Source organism: Mchenga conophoros, linkage group LG3 (genome assembly GCF_057382185.1).
Source record: "Mchenga conophoros isolate Kocher_MC1m ecotype Shallow Benthic linkage group LG3, M_conophoros_male_GT1.1, whole genome shotgun sequence".
Taxonomy (NCBI): Eukaryota; Metazoa; Chordata; class Actinopteri; order Cichliformes; family Cichlidae; genus Mchenga; species Mchenga conophoros.
The window spans coordinates 6,019,846-6,034,492 of record NC_140528.1 but is presented as its reverse complement, the minus strand read 5'-3'; the positions used below and the strand labels follow the sequence as shown (position 1 = coordinate 6,034,492).

The window sequence follows — 14,647 nt, the reverse complement described above, 5'->3', positions numbered from 1 at the left end:
TAGCATTATGCACAAATGCTAACACTTACTTTTTAACAATGTGAGTAGCTAACGCTAACACTATTTCCCTTAACGTTATAACAATGTGAACGGCTAATGCTAACACTCTTTTCCCTAGCATTACAACAATCTGAGCTGCAAATGCTAAGTAGGCCGCCATTAGCACATACGTCTAATTTAAGGCAAATACGCATTAGACCCTAATGGTCATATCGTTTTCCTTTGCTTTATAACAATGTGAGCAGCTACTTCTAAATAGCATTAGCTAATAACAGCAGTCTAATTTAATGCAAGTTAGCATCATTTGAGTTATAACGATGTGAGGAGTTAATGCTAAGTATGCTGCCATTAGTGGTTAATTCTAATTAGGGGTGAATAATTATTACCAGGTAATGCTAATATTGTTTTCTCTTCCCTTTTAACAATGCGAGCAGCTAGTGCTAGGTAGGCTGATGCTAGCAGCTAATGCTAAAGCTAAAGCTAATTTGAAGTGAATTAGCATCACATTAGTGAGGAGTTAATGCTAAGTAGACTGCCATTAGCAGGTAATGCTAATTTTAGGTGAATAGGAATTGGCAGCTAATGCTAATACCATATTTTCTTGCTTTATAACAATGTGACCAGCTAATGCTAAGTAGGTTGCCGTTATTAGCTAATACTAATTTGAGGTGAATTAGCATTATCCCCTTATGCTAACTATGTTTTTTCTTACTTTTTAACAATACGAGTAGCTAATATGAACACTTTTTTCTTTATCCGATTTTAACTTTTCCCCTGCGATGTGAAGAGTTAATGCTAAATAGGATGCCATTAGTGGCCAATTCAAATTTTAGACGAGAAAGCATTAGAAGCTAATGCTAATACCATATTTTCCTGTTTTATATCAATATCAGTAGGTAATGCTAAGTACGTAGCCATTATTAGCTAATGCTAATTTAGGTGAATTAGCATTATCCACTAATGCTAACAATGATTTTGCCAACTCTTTTCCCTTGCATTATAACAATATGAGCAGCTAATGCTAAGAAGGCTGCCATTATTAGGTAATGCTAATTATTATGTGTGCTAGCATTGTCCGCTGCTGCTAGCAATGTTTTATCTTACCTTTTAACAATATCAGCAGCTAATGCTAACACTACTTTCATTTCAGTTAAGCCTATTTAGCATTAAGAAGTTTTTGCTAAATAGGCTAATATTAATGGATAATGCTAATTTTAGGTGAATAAGCATTGGCAACTAATGCTCATACCATATTCTCTTGATTTCTAACAATGTGAGCAGCTAATGCTAAGAAGGCTGCTGTTATTAGGTAATGCTAATTTAAATCGCTAATGCTAACAATGTTTTTTCTTACATTTTAACAATATGATGTGTATTACCGTTAATAACTATTGCTAATTTGATGCGAGTTAGCATTACCCGATAATGATAACACTTTTCCCTTCCCTTTTAATAACGTGAGCAGAAAGTGCTTAGTAGGCTTATTCTAGCAGCTAATGCTAATTTGATGTGAATTAGCATTATATTCGTGAGGAGTTAATGCTAAGTAGGCTGCCATTAGTAGCTAAAGATAATTTGAGGTGAATAAGCACTAGTAGCTAATGCTGATACCCTTTTCTCTTGTGTTATAATAATGTGACGTTAATGCTAAATAGGCTGCCATGAGTGACTCTTTTCCCTTGCATTACAACAATGTGAAGGGTTTATGCTAAGTAGGCTCCCATTAGCAGCTAAAGCTAATTTGAGGTGAATAAGCATTAGTACCTAACGCTAACACCCCTTTCTCTTGTGTTATAATGACGTGAGACATTAATATTCTTCTCAAACAACAGAATGAGAATGAAATATTGATTCTAACAGGGCCCATAAATAGCATTAGCTTAGCAGCATTAGCTTATCAGAGTTTCCATCATGGTCACACAAATCCTTAGCAGAGCAAAGTGGCCTACTTAGCAATAGCTGCTCAAGTTGTAGAAAGGGAAAACAGTATTAGCATTAGCTGCTAAATGTGCACTTGATAACAAATCTATTGTGAATTCAGCTGTGAATGTAGAGTTTGTCATTATTTAAGCTTCCATTTCCAAATGTTAGCTGCTCCTGTCTGCCTCTTTGTCACACACACAGACTGAAATGATTCACAGCCTTATTCCATCCTTCTGTCAGCGTCACTGACTGTCACTGTGACTGTGGACATACAGCATGGGAAACATACACATGGCTGACACCTTATTAGGTACACAGTGGCCACTATCTCAGGTATAGTACACCTGTGACCTAATAAAGTGTATCTAAAGTTACAAAATGTTGTCTCTGTCCAAATATTTATGGACCTACCGTATTTTCGCAACTATAAGGTGAACATAAAAGCCTTAGATTTTCTTTAAAAAGTGCGGCACGCCCTATAGTGCAGTGCGCCCTGTGTGTTGTAAGGAGGACGTAGTAGAGAACACCATGAGAACGCTAAAGGGTGAAGTGTGGGCGTTGATCGTATATACCGGGACAATCGCATATACCTGTATAAAAGGACAGGTATGTGCATTATGCAGGACATCGTTGTTTTAACAACCCTGAAAATGGAAAAGAGACACGCTTACGAAGCACAGTTTAAACTGAAGGCCATCAGCTACGCGGAGGAACATGGAAATCGAGCAGCGGCGAGAGAATTTAAGATTAACGAATCGATTTTCTCTCTTCCCCCCCTTCTCACCGTCTCTTCTCCCCTTTGGTTTCCTTTCTCTCCCTCTCTTTCTTTCATTCTTTCCCCCTGTCCTATCCCACAGTTATGTCTGTCCCGTTTGTAGCAACTGAAAATGAAATAAATTCATCATTATAATAAAGGTCAATCAAATGGACCAATATGGCAAGGCCATGATGATCCACTTGGTAAAATAAATCCGCTTGGCATCTTTCTTGGCCTTAAGACAACAATTCTGATGGCTATAGATCCAACCGGGACACAAAAAAAATAAATTAAAAAAAAATAAATAAAAAAAAGATTAACGAATCGATGGTTCGCAAATGGAGGAAGCTGGAAAACAAGCTCCGGCAGGTCAAGAAAACGCAGCTGAGTTTCCGCGGACATAAGGCGAGGTGGCCCGAGTTGGAGGAAAGGCTCGAGCGGTGGATCATCGAGCAAAGAACGAGCGGGAGAAGCGTTTCGACGGTCACCATTCGGCTAAAAGCAGTTTCACTAGCTGAAGAGATGAACATTGAACATTTCCAAGGAGGTCCGTCTTGGTGCTTTCGTTTTATGAAACGGTGCCATTTTTCCATCCGGACCAGGACTATGGTAGCGCAGCAACTTCCAGCGGATTATAAGGAAAAGCTGGCCATCTTCCGCTCCTACTGCAGCAAACACATCGGCGACAAACACATCCAGCCCAGCCACATCACAAACATGGACGAGGTGCCGCTCACTTTCGACATCCCGGTGAGTCACACTGTGGAGAAGAAGGGGACCAGCACGGTAGCGATAAGCACAACGGGGCACGAAAAGTCTTCTTTTACTGTTGTGCTTGGCTGCCATGCTAATGGACAGAAACTGCCGCCTATGGTGATTTTTAAGCGAAAGACTTTGCCTAAAGAGAAGTTTCCAGCAGGAATCATCATTAAGGCAAATGAAAAGGGCTGGATGGATGAGGAAATGATGAAAGACTGGCTGAGGGAGGTGTATGTAAGGAGACCAGGTGGTTTTTTCCACGCATCACCATGCGATGGATGACCGATGGAGACCACAGTTTCACCAAGAGTGGAAGGCAGTGCCGGGCGAGTTACGCCACAATTTGCCAATGGATTGTAGATGCTTGGGCTAACATGTCTGCTGGCACTGTTGTTCGAGCTTTCGCAAAAGCCGGCATCATTTCTGAGGAGCCGCACGGCACGGAAAGTGACTCTGACAGTGAAGAAAGTGAACCTGGAATATTTGATGGAGATTTAGCGCAGCTGTTCAATTCAGACACAGAGGATGAGGACTTCGATGGGTTTGATTGATGATAAAAATGTGAGTACCAAACTTTGTTTTGCTCCTGCTTTATTTTTAAATACGCACACTTGTATGCTTGTGTGTTGTTGATGATGACGATTACTGGTAATAAAAATGTGAGTAAGGTACCGAACTCAGGTTTGCTCCCGCTTTATTTTTAAATACGCATACGGTACTTGTATGCGCCCTATAATCCAGTGCGCCTTATGTGTGTGTTAAATACAGTAATGGCACACATAACTGAGACTGCGCCTTTTAGTACAGTGCGTCTTATGGTCGTGAAAATACGGTAACTGTAGGTCTACTTTTAATGAAACTCTCAACATATCAGTTATCATTAATGTTCCTGCAAACAGACTCCTTGGAGACCCCCTACATAAATATCCATGTACTATCCAGCTAGACTAGTGTGTCTGTCCCTGAAAATATTCCTGCATGTGTGATTGTTCATGTCTCATCTGCAGGAAACAAACAGGAAGTGAGTGAAGGACACAGGAAATGTTTCCAGCTCTTCCTCCTCTATCAGACATTCTCTCCATACCTGAGAGTGTCCAGTCTCCAGCCTGGATCCTTCAGTCCAGCCGACAGCAGCTTCATTCCTGAGGGACCTGGATGATTGTAGCTCAGGTCAAGCTCTCTCAGATGGGAGGGGTTGGAGGTCAGAGCTGAGGCCAGAGAAGTACAGCTTCCTCTGTGATCAGACAGCCTGACAGACTGCAGACACACAAAACAACAATCCGTCTGTTATCCATCTCTATGGCAGCATAACTAAGGGATGGTTCAGGGTCACCTGATCCAGCTCTAACTATAAGTTTTATCAAAAAGGAAAGTTTGAAGCTGATCTTCAAAGTAGTGAGGGTGTCTGTCTCCTGAACTCAAACTGGGAGCTGCTTCCACACCCAGTCCAACATAGCCAGGCTTTCTTTGTGTTTCCTGCTTTGACAAAACCTCAAATCCCAGTCAGAGATGATGAGCATCATCACAGTGATGATCATTTCTCTGTTAACCCAGGCTTTCTACTTCAGGATCTGTGCACGCTCACAGAAGAAGGAGACCTTTAAACATCATTTCACTAAATGGATGGACTGAGCTCAGCCTACAGATGAACTGGATAAATAAAAGATTTGACCTCAGTGTGCTCAGTGTTCCTGTCTATTCCTAACATATTCCTAACATGATAGCTGCACTTTAGAGCTCTAAAACTGGAACTGACACATATTTAAACTCCACATGTTACTCAGTACATTCAGTTCTGACACTCGCCCACAGTCCAACAAAGGAAACATGGAGATCACATCAGTTTGTCACCAAAGTCTAATTATTCCAGAGGGCAGTGTTGATACAACTAAAGGTATTTTTAAGCAAAGTTGAGTTTTTTATTGTCGGAGTACTTCAAGTCTGAAGTATCACTTACACGCTGTTGATGGCAGCAAACAAACCACCCACACAAACAGCGGTGGGAGGCTTGGGCAGACTACGTAGGATCAGCTTGTGGGAGGAGTCTAGATAAACCAAAGAAAGACAAGCTAACAAACGCCACAGTGAAGTGAGTAGCTACAAACTGCAGGCCGATTAGTGTTGTTGAAGAAGTCGGTCTGAGGAACGTTCTTAGGATCAACAAATGACGGCATGTATGAGCCTCCCTCAAGACGCACCATCACAAGAAGAACACATAAGCTGTAGAAAAAGGAGAGACTATGAAAGCCACGGCGTTACAACGTGCACCAGCTGTTGGTCTCTCTGAAGACTACTGGGCGTGGCAGGGTAACCATGGTTACTTGGAAGTTACAGTACATGATATTAATGAAGAGTGGGAGCTGCGTTCTTGTCAGAGTATTTTTGCTTTTAAAGATTTTATTATTCATATAATAATCAGCTAAGAGTGTTTATATTTCTGTTCTGTACTCAACCAGCTGCATATTTTAATTGCTGGCTCCCTACTTTATAACGGAAACTGCTTGCCTTCACATTATCAGTCTTTGCCTTCACATTGTCACTGTTTGCCTTCACACTAGCAGGAAACCGCCACCCACGAGTAAGAAACAACCTTGTAGAGAACACGAAGTTTTTTGATAAACCACACCTGTTTTCTTGACAAGATAAGGATGATATTTCCTTTTTTGTATGCTTCATGATGTATATAAATAAAGCCAGACTGCACCAAGGAGGTGTGTGAGTCTCTCCCTGAGTCTCTCACCCGTGCACGTTTAAAACTGCTCTAAGTGTCTGAGTGATATTTCATTGCATCTGAGTACTTTGATAATAGAATATCTTTAACATTTAATTGGTCCTTCGAGCCGGAGTGGACATTGATATTTTTTCAATGCTCCAATAGGAGACCTTCGTCAAGTCCTGACGTCGTGAGAAGCCCACGCTGTCGACTCCTCTCCAGGCAGAGGATAAAGTCCAGAGACGTGACGTTCGGGTTCTGGCCAGCGTTCTTATAAGAGGTCCACGACTTCAGGGGTTGATGAAGGAAACCAAAGCAACCACACAATAACTCAGGTGAATATTTAGCACTCACTCACATCTTGCGCAAAACGACTGAGGCAACCTGTGGTCTATACATTAAATAGTTTCCCGTCAATGTATGACAGATTAATTAAGTAACATTCTCGTCTGAAAAAGGACTGGTAGAGGTTACAGCTCGCCTGAAAGAGGGCTTGGAGCAAGTTTAATGTCAAAATACGACAGGATAGTAACATTCTCGTCTGAAAAAGGACTCGTAGAGGTTACGAAGCAGCTCGCCTGAAAGAGGGCTTGGAGCAATGTAGAAAGACACAGTGTTGCCCAGAATAAAAAACTCATTACGCGTATAATCTGTTGTTTTACTGTTTTGTTGGTGGAGTAAGTTGATTTTACAGCACATTAAGGAGGCTGAACTACTCCACCGAATTGTTTACCGTTGGTTGCTCGAGTTCTGGTGGAACGGGAAAAGGTTGTGTTTCATCACATAAAATTGACACCGCTTTCAAGGCTAGCTTGAAAGTAGAAGGCCGTGTCAATAGCCTCTCCCATTCCTCGTGCCAGAGAAAGCACCACGGGTGTGTATGTGTGTGTGTAAACGTAAATATATCTATGAGCTAATAAAAATAATAAGAAAGAAAAATGGGTAATAAATCAACAAAACTCACTGCTGACGAGCAGTGGCTAGAGAAAAAATGTCCAGGCGCCGGACAAACTGCAGTGACTGATAAAACCCTTATTAAGTGAAAACTAGAGATCAAAGTAGTTTAAAAAGGTTGGAAACAGACCTCAACGAATAGATATAAATATAAGAAGTACAAAAATAAAATAAATAAAGACAAAATTACATTAGAACTTATTTTTAATGTATTGAAACTAATAATAGGAAGGATAACAACCTGTAAACTTATATTAACAATGAAACATAGTTGGCAAGACGTTCATGCCCAGAATGTATAAAATAAATAAAAGGAAATAATTCACACGAAAACCTTTTAAATACAATAGAGAGATGCATAAGGTACATTAAGGCTGTGTCATTGGTCAGCCAAGGAAAGTGTGTGAAAAGGTAAATGTCTCCAGCTTGGGAAAAGGTGAAGCTGCAGATCACCCGAAGCCCTTGATGGACACAAAATAAAAAATAAAATATATAATAATAAATTGCTTGGTTAGACATGCAACAGAAAGAATGAAAGTGACCGAAGGTTGGATCTGAGATGAGGCAAACAGAAGACCAGTCTAAAAAGTAGGCACAAACCTGTTCAGAGAAGAAGCAAATTTGTACAGATTGGATGAATTCTAAGTTATCTGTTTGCTGAGTAAGATGATCCCAACTATTAAATTGGCTCAGTAGTAGTATAGTAATATACACTTTTATATACACTGATAAAATGTTGTAATATACTGTTGTTATTATATGGAAAGAAAAAGATGATAATAATAAGAAGTAACCTAGTCAGTATGATGTGAGATGGACAATTGTTATGAAGTAGTCTGCATCAAGCTTAAGGTTTGCTCAAACTCAGTATAATGACATAGGAGATGAAGAAAATAAAGGAAATATCTAAACTACTTAGGTGCATAGAGGCACTTGACATGCTTGAAAACCTGGATAAAATATTACTGAGATATAGAGCACATCTATAGTAACAACTAATAAGCCAAACCCTGTAGACAACAGCTAAAGTTACAGGATTGTGAAGCTGAATTAAATATGTGGACACCGCTAAGTTGATGAGCATGTTACACATTTTCTTTTATTTTTTATTTATTTGTTTTTAGAGCAGAAGCTGCATAAAAGCCAACACATGCAGCTGTCTGTGAGCTCAGTTTTCCCTCACATGTCTGCTCTGTTTCAGTAGCAGCATTTTTCTTTTTGGGTCCTGACTCATGTATGTTTTCGGTTTTGTTTGATTATTTTATTTTGTTGATTTGGAAACAAATTTGTGACAATACTTGTTTAAAATATGTAAGATGTGTGAGATGTGTGAATTCTTTGAAAAACTAGAAATTATCTAAAAATGCCTCAAGTGAGAATGTAATGTTCCATCTATAGAGAAGAAAAAAAAAATCTTGCTGGAAGTGATCACCTTGCCAAAACAATTGGCACTGTGCACATGTGGAGCACATCAAAAAGACAATTATATTGTCACAAAAGGAAATAATTTTGCAGAACAAGCAGCAAAACAGGCTGCAAACAATCGGCAGAGCTACTAGAAACCAACTACTGCCTACAAATACCACTTGATGTACTAAAAACCGAACAACAAGCTGCAACAATCACTGAACAAAACAAGTGGCTGAAATGTGGAGTAAACTGAAAGATGACTTAATGGTCTGTGATGGAAAACCTATATTAACAGAGTCATTACACAGGACAGCGGTTGTAGTGACACATGAGGTAAACACCTGTGTCAACAGGAGGGAGATATAGTATAGATAAACAATGCAATACACACTATAAATTTTGAAACTTTAGCGAATAATTTGTAAGAACATGCCTATTCTGTCAAAAAACAAAAAACAAAAAAAACAACAACTCACAAGGAAACCCACATGGATTTTATTGAACTTAACGAATGCCAAGCATCAAGATATGCTCTAGTAATTATAGATGTATTTTCAAAATGGCCAGAAATCTATCCAGTAAAAAAGAGCAGATGCAATATCAGTGGCAAAGTGTTTATGCAATCACTTCATCCCCACATATGGCATTCCCAGTCTGATAAGGTCAGACAATGGAACACATTTTGTTAATGACATCATCAGCAAAGTCTCTGAAGCTCTAGGATTTAGCATCAAACATCACTGTGCATATCACCCACAAAGCGCAGGATTAGTGGAAAGAACTAACGGCACAATAAAACAGAGATTAAGAAAATGCATGGAAGAAACAGGAAGACCATGGCCTGAATGTCTAGGCCTAGTAAAGATGTGGATGAGAATAACACAAGGTTCTCAGAAACTTACACCTTTTGAAATCATCCACGGGAGAGCGTTTCCATTGCCAATTACCAGTGAACCTATTAATAAATCAATAAGGGAAACTACCCTAGCAGAATGGATGACTAAACTGTTTGAAAATAAAGAGATTGTGTTAAACAACCAACTGCCGAGTGATTTCTCTCCAGTGTCTTGCAGGTTACAACCAGGTGATTGGATCCTGATCAAAGTACTCCAGAGAAAGAATTGGAGTTCACCAAGGTGGGAGGGCCCATACCAAGTCCTACTTACCACACCCACCGCCTGCAAAATAGCAGAAAGACCATCTTGGATCCACCAAAGCCACTGTAAAAAAGTGAGTGACAATCCAGACGCTTAGACGCCGGCTTCTAGGTGATCTATTGGTGAAGGGAAGGGCTGATTGGGTATATCCCGCCCTTTTTTACTTCTCGCCAATAGTCTACTCACCAGAAGTCTAGGTGTGCCTGGTCATCATGAAGACACTTGTCCTCCTAGTGGCCAGCATTGCGCTCCTAGTGAGCCTACTAACACTCACCCAGATGAGAGGAAATAAACAACACCACCTGCAAAAAAGATGGACACATGATAATTCGCATCTGCGTGACCTGAACCAAGACCATAACCACCCATGGATGAACAACGCGTGGTATAGATATGTGTATGATAGAACACGCACCGACAACAGCACGGAATGCTATGTATGTTCACATATGCCAACAACAGCCGTACACGCAACAATATATGGAAAGGCACCTGAACTTGACGAAGCGATGTGTGTGTTCAACAAAGCAACAACTGGCAATTGCACACGCAGAGATTTGATGGCAACAGGACTGACCCTAAAAGGTCAAAGCACAAAGAAAGAAGACCTAATTCCATGGTGTAGTGACACAGACGTCAAACGTGTCACGAAACCACTTTCACAACGACGTATCCTAATTGAACAGAAAACCCCTTGTGCCTACAATCTGACGAACTGGAACTACACCTGCAACGAAAAACATTGGGTAAACGTCAAAGCCAACAACACAAAAAACAAATCATTCGCCATAGTTTTGCCGCCGGACATACAGCACCCAATGTGTTTCAACTTCTCCGATGGAAACAGGAAACTTGGACGAAACCGCAACTGCACACAGACACTTGACCTGACCCAATCCAAAGGAATACACACCTTCAAAAATGGAACTTTCTGGGTCCAGGGAGCCGCTTGGGCCTGCGGGCCTAAAACCTACTTCATGCTCCCACCGAACTCCACCGGTCTGTGTGCACCAGTACTAATTTCAGACCACACCTTCAAGATCACAGCAGAGACACACACGTCAAGAGCAAAACGTGAAGTTGCTGAAGTCACTGAAGTAATGCCACATGACTCAATCTATGGATCAGATGTGCCCAAGAACTTCAAACTATGGACTGATGGTCAGAAAGTCCTCCACTCCTTGTTCCCTTGGGTAGGAGTTGGGAAAAACATGCTGAGGATCGAGACACTTGACTATCGATTTGGACTGTTCCTAAATGCTTCAATGAAAATCAACAAAGCGCAAAATGAAGAAATCGACGCAATACGCATTGTAGTGATGCAACACAGAGTCGCACTAGACATGATTCTAGCTGAAAAAGGAGGTTTGTGTGTATTGTTTGACACTACATGTTGTACATACATCCCAGACAACATACACTCACAAAACATGACCGACGCTTTGAACACCTTGAGAAAGATTAAAGATGCTGAACAACAAGACTATGTCACAAGCACTGATGATTGGTTGACATGGTTACTAGGTGGTTCATGGAAGTCCCTACTGATTAAAGGACTTGTTGGAATAGCATTTTTGCTTTTACTGTTATGTGTTTTCACAACATGTGTAGTACCCTGTCTGAAGAAAATGGTATCAAACATGGTGACAACTTCTATCAATGCTTATGTGATGACGTCTCAAATGGAAGAAATTTTGAAAGATGATCCATACAGTAATGTTTAGTCTAATTGAACACAGGACTGTTTTATGACGTTCAAACCGAAAATGTTTAGATAAGAGGTTATGAACTGACAAAAATAACAGTACTGTCATGTGAGAAATCTAAACAACAGGAGGGAATGTCAGAGTATTTTTGCTTTTAAAGATTTTATTATTCATATAATAATCAGCTAAGAGTGTTTATATTTCTGTTCTGTACTCAACCAGCTGCATATTTTAATTGCTGGCTCCCTACTTTATAACGGAAACTGCTTGCCTTCACATTATCAGTCTTTGCCTTCACATTGTCACTGTTTGCCTTCACACTAGCAGGAAACCGCCACCCACGAGTAAGAAACAACCTTGTAGAGAACACGAAGTTTTTTGATAAACCACACCTGTTTTCTTGACAAGATAAGGATGATATTTCCTTTTTTGTATGCTTCATGATGTGTATAAATAAAGCCAGACTGCACCAAGGAGGTGTGTGAGTCTCTCCCTGAGTCTCTCACCCGTGCACGTTTAAAACTGCTCTAAGTGTCTGAGTGATATTTCATTGCATCTGAGTACTTTGATAATAGAATATCTTTAACAGTTCTATAGCAAACAATTTGTTTTGAGGTAATCAGCTGATCTTACTTTAACCGGAAGCCCTTCGCAATAATTGCAAAGCCTTTATTTTGTACAACTACCATCAGTTCGTCTGTACTGATGGTAACTTAAAGTTACACTCATGCCGTTTAGTTTCTATAGTGTATGTAGTAGAAGTATACTACAGTACCCTGATCACTGATAGGATAGATTTATGTAGATATACACCTTTGTGTTTAACATTACTGCATTATAGTACTGTGATCTTTGTCCTTATATATGGCTATATTAGCTATACTGATGTATGTACATATATGTACGTACATATAACTGGATATGTAACTTATCTATTCATCTTATTTGTCATGTCAAAGTCAAAGTCAAAGTCAACTTTATTGTCGATTCTGCCACATGTACAGGACATACAGAGAATAGAAATTGCGTTACTCTCAATCCCTAGATAAATAGCAAATGAACATTTAAATATATTTAAATATAAAAGTGATTAAAAATGCAAGTAAAATAATTAAAAAGTAAAAATTTAAATAAATACAATTTTACATATAACAAGAAAGCTATACAATATACAATATAATGGGTAAGTGACATTGAGTGTAAACCAGGCAGAGTAGTGCAAATAGGCAAATAGTGCAAATGGAGATTTAGTAATGTACGGTAAGATGTATTTGTATTGTGTACTTCCTTTTTGTAATAAACCACACACGTGATCACAGCCACAAGAATCAATCAGTGAAAGAATAAAGTGCCTCAAACCGAACCTTAAGCTCCTTATTCCACACGCTGGGATCATTTGGCCTTCAGTGGTGTTCTGGCTGACACACCGGAGTGAACGGAGTGCTAAAGAGTGAATCGAACACACCAGTGTCATCCCTGATATCTCCACTACATTTAATCGTCCTTCAGCTTGTGGCTGCCGTTAGCTGGACTGCTAGTTAGCTGATCTGCTAGTTAGCCGGTGTGCTAGTTAGCCAGTGTGCTAGTTAGCCGGTTCGCTAACCAGTAGGTTACAAGATGAGCTTGTCTGTCTGATGAGCCAGCTCTCTCTGTCTTGGTCATTTTGTCCTTGGGCAAGACACTTCACCTACCGCTTACTGGTGATGACCAGAGGGGCCGATGGCGCGATATGGAAGCTACAACTGTAGCTTACCTACACCAGTGTGTGAATGCGAGAGTGAATGAATAGTGGAATTGTAAAGGGTCCTTGAGGGTCTCGAAAAGCGGTATATAAATGCAATCCATTATTATTATTAAGAGGGTCTTTAGGCCTGACTGTGCTCATTCTTCCTCCAATCTCTCCTTACCAAAGATAACAACTACATCAGTATTAGCTCAATAACAATTTCTGCAATTCAATTGTGGACATTCATTTTTAAACCTTGTGTAAAACGATAAAACCTAAACGTCCGAGTATTATTCTTTGTGCAAACAGCTCTTGCAGGTTACCCCGGACTTAATAATTAAATAATAATAATAATGATAAAAATAACCTTTCCTTTGAGCAGCTGTTCAGGCTACTAAACTCATCCCAGAAATAACAAGTGACACCATTAATAGTGGAGCTACCTTTAACAGGTGAAACTGATTTGACCTATAAGGCTACTGCAGTTACTTCTTATCAGGTTTAGTAGGGAAGACATCTGGATGAGGTAGTTAGTAGTATGTAGTTAGTACCGGGCGACTCCCCTCCCCCACATCGGCACCAGAACCCTGTATTAACTACAGGGTAAGACTGCCTGTTTTATCAAACTATGGCTATTACTACTGTGATCATTTTCAGCCCAGTGTGCCGCTCTCTCTGCTGGGATGAACCACTGGAGCTCACCCAGTCATCCCTTTCTTTCTCTCAAGAAGAAGTGAAATAAATGTATTTATTATGTTACGAGTCTAATATTCTTTAAATTAAACTGTAATGAATAAATGAAGCAAGAAGATTTGGTGGCTCCAAGTGTTGTAGAAGAAAAGATAAACATCTCATTTTGAGAAATCAGCCTTTAAAATTAAGTAAGTACTGTGAATAAAAAACAAACAGCGAACCAATCAGTAGTCGACAATGTCCTCCTAATTTCATTCAAAAAGAAATCAAATATATATATTATGGGCCCAAAGGAGCCTAAATCTTTAAATTAGGCAGTACATGAAGTATTTTTTTAAATAAACAAAGACATGACTATAACAACTTTTAGTAATTCAGAGTCCAATTATCCACTCAAATGTAAATAAAAGTTCACTTGACAGCTGTATAAAAGTTACCTGTTTATACAATAATATAAGTCACATTTCAAATGATCATCTGTGGAAAAGTTTGAATCCTGACCTGAGAGTTTCCACTGCACACTGTGAACTCTTTAGTCCAGCGGACAGAAGCTTCACTCCTGAATCCTGCAGGTCAGAGTTACTCAGGTCCAGCTCTCTCAGACTGGAGGACTGGGAGCTGAGGACTGAGGACAGAGCTTCACAGCTTCTCTCTGACAGGTTACAGCCACTCAGTCTGAAAAATAAAAGACAGTCTATACAACAAATACTCATGTAGAGTTTGTTAATACATTTCACAACATTAAATTAAATCTTGACTTTCTATTTTTAAAGGAAATAAACATACTAAGATACAACATCATATGGATGAACTTTAATTAATAATTCTAAAAACTAAATGTTTTCTGAT

The 14,647-nt window shown here is 39.6% G+C and overlaps 2 protein-coding genes across 2 annotated transcripts in view; one reads left to right on the top strand and one right to left on the bottom strand.

Moving 5' to 3' along the window:
• LOC146577094 (protein NLRC3-like) overlaps nucleotides 1-14,647 on the bottom strand; it is a 222,326-nt gene that overhangs the window by 178,782 nt on the left and 28,897 nt on the right. The window contains exon 12 of the mRNA XM_085268130.1: nucleotides 14,300-14,473. Within this exon, the coding sequence (XP_085124256.1) occupies nucleotides 14,300-14,473 (174 nt within the window). The remainder of the gene's footprint in view (nucleotides 1-14,299; nucleotides 14,474-14,647) is intronic.
• On the top strand, nucleotides 6,141-11,905 carry LOC146577095 (uncharacterized). The gene is made up of 3 exons (XM_085268181.1): nucleotides 6,141-6,487; nucleotides 9,580-10,586; nucleotides 10,707-11,905. Exons 2-3 carry the CDS (start codon nucleotides 9,886-9,888, stop codon nucleotides 11,395-11,397), a joined length of 1,392 nt encoding a protein of 463 aa, XP_085124307.1. The 5' UTR covers nucleotides 6,141-6,487; nucleotides 9,580-9,885; the 3' UTR covers nucleotides 11,398-11,905.

Coding starts and splice junctions, on each gene's coding strand:
- LOC146577095 (XM_085268181.1), top strand. CDS start 9,886: ATGAAGACACTTGTCCTCCTAGTGGCCAGCATTGCGCTCCTAGTGAGC. Junction 10,587..10,706: donor CAATCCAAAGGAATACACAC/CTTCAAAAATGG, acceptor TTCAGACCACAC/CTTCAAGATCACAGCAGAGA.